We start from the raw sequence: 8,898 nt of genomic DNA, 5'->3' as shown, positions 1-8,898 counted from the left end.
CAAATTTAAACAAAACAAAAAAACCCCAAAACAAATAGCAACAACTTTCTCAATCAGAGGCTCCAGGTGGTTCTGAAATACTAATTGCATAATTTCCTTGCTTCCCTTAATTTTTGTTGTCTTTCATTCTCTTGAGGATTGCTTATCACACTTAACGTGTATGAGCTTGTGAAAAAACCCCACCATACAAGGACAGCTGTTTTCCTGAAAAAGCCCCTATTTTTAGACCAGCAGTAGGTGTGTGCGAGTGAGTGGATAATGCATACCAAAACCAGCTCCTACAACCCCAAATTAATGCTAATTCCCAGCCTACGCAGCACCTTTTACCTTACACCTGATGCAGGCAGAGGATCCCATGCTCAGAAAAGCTTTGTTGCACTGTCCATCACCCAACTCCTGATATAGACTCCATGGTGTATATACGGGCAGCACGCAAAATTTTAGCCTTTCTATAGGCATAATTCACCGAGAAGGAGCACGTATCACATCAGAGCACAGATTCTCCGCTTTCCATTCCTTTTTCTGAGCGCTTTGGTACTCCTGGGCTTGGCGCTGAATTTGCTTTCCCATGTAAAAGCCACATTGCTCCTACCCTGACCCGTTTTTCCATTAACACCTTATTCATTCCAGCACGGCATGTGGGCAGAGATACCGGCATGGGAGATTTTCTTTTCTTTGCAGAGGGTAACCAAAATAAAAACCACACAGACAACTCCGGGTTATGTTTATTTCTGCTGAGGCTAAAGAAAAGCGAACCGAAGATAACGCACGTTCGCTTGCAAGGAGCCTAATTTTGGCCCTCTCTCCTGGGGATTGCAGGGTGGAAAATATTCTCTAACAAAAGGAGGGTTTGTGCAAACAGAGAGACCTAATGAGAAATGCTCTTCTCCTCTCCCCACGGTGTCTGCCAAGAGGCAGGGTGGGTGACCACAGAGAAAGAGAGCAACCTTCAGCTATGCTTACAGTCAAGTGGAGGGCACTGCTGACTGCTGGTAACTGAAGAGCTTATTTTAGGAAGAAATTTGGAAAAATATGCCTGAAAATACCCAAATCCATGCAGGGAAAAATCACCCATCTGCTGCCGTTTTTAAACCCTGACCAGCCTGTGGTACGTGAGTCACTCTCAGAAAGCGCTCACAAGGGAGGCATGTTAGCAGGAGGGACAGCAAGGTCACAGCCTGTCCCAGCATGACCCGATGCCGGCGGTCACACCACTATAGGTAAAGCCAAACATTTTAGGGTTAACCACCACTCTCAGCATCAACACCCCCAAGTGATGATGGTGGGTGGCTGGGGAAGATGGAAGAGACGGGGACTGGCAAGTTGGACCCTGACTCCATGGGTGAGCCTGGAGAAACCTTGATCTCTTCACGCTTCGCATCCTCAGCTGCAAAGTGAAGACAACCATCTCCTCTTGCGTGGGCAGAGATGCAACAGGGAGAATTTTGCACATTATGTTTGTACAGCACCAGCACAACAGAACCCAGATCTTGTCACGGGTCTGGAGATGCACTATGAGTCCCATGACTTACAGGGAACAGAAGTTAGTCCGTGGGGTGAGGCTGGTTATTTCTTGGAAGCTCTTCTTAGTTACTCTCCAAATACTTCACAGATATTGCCCTTCTGGGAAATGTGTTAAGAACCCACCATAGAAGCTAAGGCTCAGATAGCTTATGCAAGAAGTGACAAAGTAAAACTGAACACAGAACGGAGATTTCTTGGTTCCCAGGGCTACGCCAACAGTGTTGAGACAGAAATTCAGCTTTATTCTTTTTCATCCTTTTGGAAGAAAAGCTGCAACAGGCACAAAGATTTCCAGCTTCTTTGTAAAAGCTCCTCTCTGTCTCAGACCTTTTGCATCCTCATGACTGCAGCATCTGAACACCCGTGTGTGTGTCAACGCTATAAGGAAATATGATCCCTACTTTACTGTGAAACTACAGCACCACGTTCATCTCCATGCCTTGGGGAATCTGCAGGAAGGAGCTGCAAACCCAGTTCTGATGCCTCAGCCGGTACCTGCAGCACATCGCACCCCTCTCCGGTGGGTTACAGCCCAAACAAATGAAGAAGGGTTGCAGGAAGGCAGAGCTGCATGACAAGTGATGGCTTATAGCAAGGAGAAATTGGACTGACAGCAACGTTTTGCTTTGTTTGGTTAAACTGCTTGCTGTTGATATAAGCACTCAATAAAAATTATGCAAAATGAGAAGGGAAGAACAGAACAGATACAGAGTCAAAGAGCCTGTCGTACACAGACCCTGGGAAGAGCTGTGTTTACCTTTTGCAAACCACAGGTAGCAGTAAAATTAGTAATCAGCAATTAACATCCATTTGTCAAAGGTTTCCTGGAAGGCATAACTTTGCTCCCCCTCCCCTTCCTGCCGCCAGTACAGGCCCGCTGACAAGCACACAGGGTCGGTATGACAGCGCAAGGGATATTCCAGGAAAGCAAATAGCTCTGCAGAAAAACAAGCTAGAGACAGAGCCCAGATTTGCTGCTGCTTCTGCTCGTGGCTCAGTTAAAGGTGTTAAACTCTGCACCTGCTCTTTAGAAACCGTCTCAGGTTAAGCGTTGCTTGGGCATCCAGACACTATGAAAATCAACACCCAAAATCAATGTGTGTGTCCCCAGTCAATGAAAATTAATGCCCTTAAATGCTGCCATGCAGGGACTGGCAGAGATGGCTTCTCCTGGGGGGGGACACAGCCACTCTTAACAAAATGCCATTACACCTTTTGGGACATGAAACAAAGAAAAGCAGCTTCCAATCACAACTGGGAAATTCGGGTGGGATTTTGGTGGTATTGTTGTACCCAGTTCTACCGGAGGAAGTAGTAAAATTCACAACGGGAGCTGAACGAGCTGAGGAAGAATGCTTTGGAAAATCCCACTGTCGTTTCCAGGCAGGCAGAGCGTCCCTGCCCACTGTGGACTCCTGCCAAGCGGCCAGCGCAAACACCCTTCCTCTTTCAAGCAGTGCCAGGATTTGTATTGCCCGCTACCAACTGGGATGCCCATTTGAAATCCTACTGGAAAGTTGGGCTTTGAAAGCTGCTTTTATTGGGATTAAAGCCCAAGGTAAACACCTCATTGCACAGCTAGGCTGCGAGCCAAGGTCTTTGGAAAGGCCCAAGATCAGGCTAGCCAGGACGGCGTGAGCCATTCACCCTGGAGACACCAGGACTCACCTTTCTGCAAGATCTCCAGATGCTCCCAAAGGATATCTCCCACAAAGTCAGGCGCTAGCTCCAGGAAGCACTCCTTGCCCAGGGCGCAGAGGGCAGCTCCATTCATGCAAAACTTCTGGAAATCCACTCCCTTCAGGCTAAACTCGTTCACCGCCCACATCACCCAGTCCCGCACGTGCGTCTCCGTCCACTGCTGGGGATCTGCATCAAGGGGGTGTAGAAGAGATCCATTAATGTGCAACCACAAGTCATTTCCCCAGGAAAACAGGACACAAACAGTGCTACAGCTGTCCCAGTAGATAAGCACCTGCAGAGCTTTATCCCATAGACAGTCCATTGGCATATGGGTAAAAGGTGGGGGGGAACAACGTACCTACAGTTTGGATCAGCCCTATTTCACACAAGGAACGAGCTTTGGATTTGTTTGGGACTTTTAACAATCCCACCAGTTCTCTGACCCCTTCTCCCACCCATTTCTCCATTTTGCTTGGTTTCTCCCTGTCATCAGCCTCTTGGAAAGGGTCCCCGTTGCTTCTCTGCATAGTGGAGATAACTTGCAAATAGAAGCCCTGGATCTGCCTCCAAAAGGAGCAGGTCCCCGAAGCTGCAAGAGCAGAAGTTAGCAGGACAGACAGGCGCAATCTGTCAGACAGGTGTAGTTTGCCAGTGGTACTGAAAGGTTTTGCCTGTATGTCCTGATTTTTCCAGCTGAAACTGCCAAGAAACAAGGCAATACTACCTGAAGAGAATCAACAAAAGAGATGGCAGATGTGGAGACGGGCATCCTGGCAGGAGGACGCGATCTCCGTGTCTGCCACGGCTGCTCACTGGGAAGCCATGTCTCACCTTTGGGGATTCCCAGCCGCTGTTGCTCTTTTGCGAAGCCACTGAAGGTGGCCTTCAGTGCCTGAGACATCATTTCTTTGCTGCTGGGAGTTAATAAAGGCACATCCGCACATTCCATATCTGAAAGGAGCAGGAGAGAAAAATGGCCATAAGGACATGAGACTGGGAAAGACGACAGAAGTCCTTGTAACGCAGCAGACATTGAATTGTCAGAAAAACAGAGCAATCCATTTCACTTTTTTCTTCTGAAATTTTCACACCCAGACCTATAAATCTATACCCTGCAAGTCCATGACCAGACTTCTTAAATACAAGAAAAATAAGTGTGCTTATAGTAAGCCTGTGCTTAAAGGGCATAGACAAGCCACGTCTGGTAAGATAGGTGCACATGGTCTCCCTACGAGTCAACCATGAATATGCTACTGGAAATTTGATGGCGATATCAAAGACCATTACAGACATCAGCCTGCTGGGCTTCATCACCCCTCGTGGCATCTGGAGCCTGGGAGATAGCTGAGCAGCTCCAGACGGCAATGAAGGTAAAGAGTCCTACACCAAGGTGAACAAGAAAGCAGGGAGAAAAGCATCTCTGAATTACCGCTCCACCTCTGGGCATCCTGGTCTGAAGAAAAGCAAGTGGAGAAAAATTAATTTTCAAGAATCACGGCCAATCCTGGAAAAAGTAAGCTGTCAGCAGGCTGAGGCAGGATGAAGAACCAGCAGAAAACCCATTCGAGGAGGCAGGGAAAACAAAGAGCTGGAAAATCCCACGTTAGCACAGAGTTACATCATGCGCAGCCCATAGCATGGAGCGACGCGATTCGGGGTGAGTCACTGAACAATGCTCAGCCACCCCCATGGGAGAGCGCGGGGCCAAGCCAAGAGCCGGGCCTTGGAGTAAGTCCTGACGAGAAGCAAAGCTCTTCCTTTTTTTTTTTTCCCTAATTTATTTGGAAGGACACGGATATTTGTAGCCAAAGAGTTTCATAAACAAAAGCAACCGTTTAAAAAAAAAAAAACCACCTCCTCAATCTGAATAAAGGTTTGGCTCTTTTTCATATATTTTAAGCATTCCTGAAAAACATCTTTCGCAAAGAAGGAAAGCCTCATACAATCACCATCTCAAACGACTGAACTTTATCAGTCTCATATGTAAATCTTCCACCTAAGGCTGGTTTAGCACTGCAGCCTATTGGAAATTTTTCAATGAAAACTGTTCTCAGTGGAAAAACGACAACATGCGCAAGCTCTTTTGGTGTTTTCATGAATGTCTGGATGTAGACAATAAAAGTCAAAGAATTCTCTGTTTTGTGGAAATCCCAGCCACCTCGGCTCACCATCACTCTAAGTCCATTTAAGCTCTGATTTAGTAAGCCATTACACCTGCAAAATGCTGGCGAGTGCTTGTTTCAAGCAGCGTTGAGTGCGTCCCTAATGCAACGGCAAGTCAGAGCTGGAGACAGAGCTGCAGCTGCCGAGCACGGGCAGCCCAGGGCAACAACGCTGCTTTCCAGTCTGACCCAGTCTGGGGCTCCTGCTCCACTCAAGTCCTCCACAGCCAAACTCGCAGGCATCATTTAAAGTCCAAACAACACCGCCAAACCAAACAGAACCACTCTTCTGCCTCCATCTTTGTACCTTTGACCTACCATCCTCAAGTAAAAGACATGCAAAATCACTCCCTCTATTTGCAGCTCCCTCTAATGTTAGTCACCAAGGAACTCACCTAGTGATCTGCATGACTCTTTGTTCAGGTAGGACTAGTAAAATCCCTGACACCAAGCCTCTCGGGACCCGATTCCTCCCCCTAACCCCACCACGTAAATCAAGGATTCCCTGGCACAGTGGAAGTATTGGGACCTTCAAAAGCAAATAATACATTCAAAGGCTATTTGGCAAATTACACTTCATTATTTACTGGATTTGGCTGGAGAGGGCACGGAAAAATGAGCAGCCACCCTCGCTATCTCTGTTCTCCATCTGCTGCTTTGAGATAACACTGAGAGAAAGTGGTTCAGTGCCCCTTTCCCTTCATCCTCATGTTACATTTTAATGCTTTGCTTTCTGTGCTCTGTGGTTACAGGGACCACCCAGGAATCCGCTCCCCTCCGCCGGCTGGTTAAACGGCAGTTCACTGCTCCCGGGTGCTATGGGAAGATGAGTCAGACTTAGGCTAAGAAAACATTTCTAACCCCAATTTTTACACTGACTCACTTGAGAAAACCTGTGCAGAGATGACCTCCTTAGGCAAGCTGCGAAGAGCAGCAGGGCAAGGTGAGGTGCGTGCAAAATTGTATTTGTATCTCTGCAATACAAGCGAGTACCTATCACCGATCCCCCGTTTTCTCCTGCAGGATTCATGGGCTTGGGTTTGCACATACCCAGCAAATCAATTTTTCAGTAGCGGGGGATAAGGTTTCGGTTTAGCAAGGTGAATGCTGAGCTCTGCACAAACAACATGTCAAAACAGGGAAGACTTAAAAGTGATTCCCAGGGAGAGGTCATCGGGGAAGCAAACAGTCTATTTTCAAATTTAAAAAAAAAAATTTAAAAAGCAAAGTGCCAGAGGAAGGCTTCTATTTAAACACCATCATAAACCAAAATGTGCATTTCAAGGCTTCTCCTTCAAATTACGTTGCACTCATCAGATTTAGGATTGAAACATCATCTACTTTTTTTCCTGTTAGACCGTAGCTACTAGTTAAAATCTCTTCAGAAGACAAAACAGCCAAAAAGCCCCAAGCCTGCAAACACTTGCAGAAGCCTTATTTTAGTCAGCAGTGTCCCACATCTATAGAAAAGCTCACACGTGTAAAACTAAAACGTGTTTGTAAAGCTCTGCATACGTGTTTGTGGGCAAGTCTTAGCTGTGTGATCTGAAAGAGATGGGGGGGACAGACAGTTTTTAATGTAAATTCTGCCTCTGCTGGTTTTGAGACACTGAATTTACTTAAATACCATTTTCTTTGTTAATCCCTGAGTGTCCATGGAGCACGATGGATTTTATCCGTCCCTCCCCGACGCAACTTTGCTGGGTGCAGGGGAGTTACTTCCCAGGGAGGAGAACCGAGCTCTGGTGATGTCCTCCAGCGCCCGCAGACAAGTCCTTTGCCTTCAGTTTGGGATGCCTAAAGGTCAGAGCCAAGCAGAATTTTGGTAACAAAAGCAACCCGGGCTCAGCTCCCCCGGTTTCAGCTTTCACTGCCATCTGAAACCTGTTTCCAAGATTTTAATCAAATCTTGCACAAATAAAATGTCTCCTTTTGTGTACCTCCTGCTGTCCACAAAGTACACACACGCATGCATGTGTGCACACACACAGGCTCGGAAGAAATGTATGGGAAGGAGCATTAGCCAGCACCAAATCCAGCTGTTATACCTAAGCTCAGTTTAGAAATTTCAGGGTTTTGATCCAAAAAGCAAGCGCAGCAGCAGGGGCCAGGCGACCACGGCATTGCATCCCAGACTCGGTTTGCTGTATCGTTTTTATGACGCCCATTAAAGCCTCATCGACACGGCTGCCACGTGCAGTTTGCTGCCTAGATGCCATGTCCTCTTCTTGCTGCCGCTGCACTGACAGGGAACTGCATTTGATTTTCCTCCTGGGAGACCAGGCAGGGTGTTATGGTTTGATTTTTAAATACTAACAGGAGTTGCAGTCGCTCTGGAAAATTATGTCACCAGCATCTCCAGCATCTGTAGAGCAGAGATAAGTAATTTGCCTTGCATGGTGGGAAGGCAGAGAGGGACATCTATTCATCCGGCCACAGCTTTCCAAAGCAAGGAGGGATCGGGGGCTCTGTTTGAGACCCCGGAGGCTTCTCAAAACCAGACCTCTATTTTTTTTCCAGCTCCCTGACATCTCCTGGGGACAGGCCTTCAGAAAGACAAGAGGATAACAACTCTGACATTGCTGAGAGCCAGCATCCCTATATGGGTTTTATGCTAAGGGTTTTACGCTGCCCAAAACCCACTACCCCATTTGTGCTAGGTGTTGCACCAACAGACGTGGAGCCTGGGAGAAAACCAGCCAGCAAACGGACCAAGAGGCCAAGATCACCGAGTTCATCTCCCAGCCAAATTCCCACTCTGCTCTCACCAGGCTCCGCAAGTATAAACTATTTCTACGCATCCAATCTTTTTAAAGGACTACAATTTACAAACTTTAGGGATTTTGACCTTAAAACGCAAGCAACTCCGCTGGATACCAAAGCATTAGTATCTGATTGCATAAGCAAAATAAATGGCAGTAAAGGAGAAAAAGATGCTCTGAGCAGGAGGATGGGAGCAAAGTCATTTTTCACCCGAGTTTCCACTCGGGGTCAATGCATCTTTAAAGCTCCTCTCGGCCACTCACTTTTTTTCCCATCAAAAGCCCCAGTGTGTCCTTGTCTGGTCCCCGCTATTTTACCCGGTAGCCTGCGTGTAAATGGATGTACTGCAGGTCAGAGTGGAGCCAGCTGACCCGGCGGCCTCCTCCTGCCCTTGCTCTGATGGATGGACACCAAGGTCAGGAACCCAACGCGCTGTTGTCTCAGGTAAAAGCCCGCTCCCGGCCCAGCCTCCTTGTCCTCCCCTTCCCAGGCCTGAGAGTAACCCCGCAGTATGCTGATACCGCAAGGATTTGGGGCCCTTTGGTGGTTTGAAAGAGGCATGGGGACAAGTTTGGGAGAAGATGCGTGTTGGCTTCGAACTAGACCATTTGCAGAGAGTCGAGAAAAATCATCTCTCTGGGACCGTGCATCCAAGGGCTGCATGAATTTGTGCCTGTCTCCTTCAAAAGACCTCAGTCCTTGAGCCCTGAGCTAGCTGAGCTGCTCCTCTGAGCCCCCGTGCATGACAGCCACCAGCACTGCCCCA

General features: G+C 47.6%; 1 protein-coding gene across 1 annotated transcript in view; it reads right to left on the bottom strand.

Annotated features, from left to right (window-relative positions):
• Positions 1–8,898, bottom strand: part of ETS1 (v-ets avian erythroblastosis virus E26 oncogene homolog 1) — a 67,794-nt gene that overhangs the window by 17,093 nt on the left and 41,803 nt on the right. The window contains 2 exon segments of the mRNA XM_009322609.1: positions 3,193–3,393; positions 4,039–4,158. Of these exon segments, the coding sequence (XP_009320884.1) occupies positions 3,193–3,393; positions 4,039–4,158 (321 nt within the window).

This window comes from Pygoscelis adeliae, unplaced genomic scaffold, assembly GCF_000699105.1.
Source record: "Pygoscelis adeliae isolate BGI_AS28 unplaced genomic scaffold, ASM69910v1 Scaffold224, whole genome shotgun sequence".
Taxonomy (NCBI): Eukaryota; Metazoa; Chordata; class Aves; order Sphenisciformes; family Spheniscidae; genus Pygoscelis; species Pygoscelis adeliae.
The sequence above is the reverse complement of the archived record's forward strand: the minus strand, read 5'-3'. Positions and strand labels throughout refer to the sequence as shown.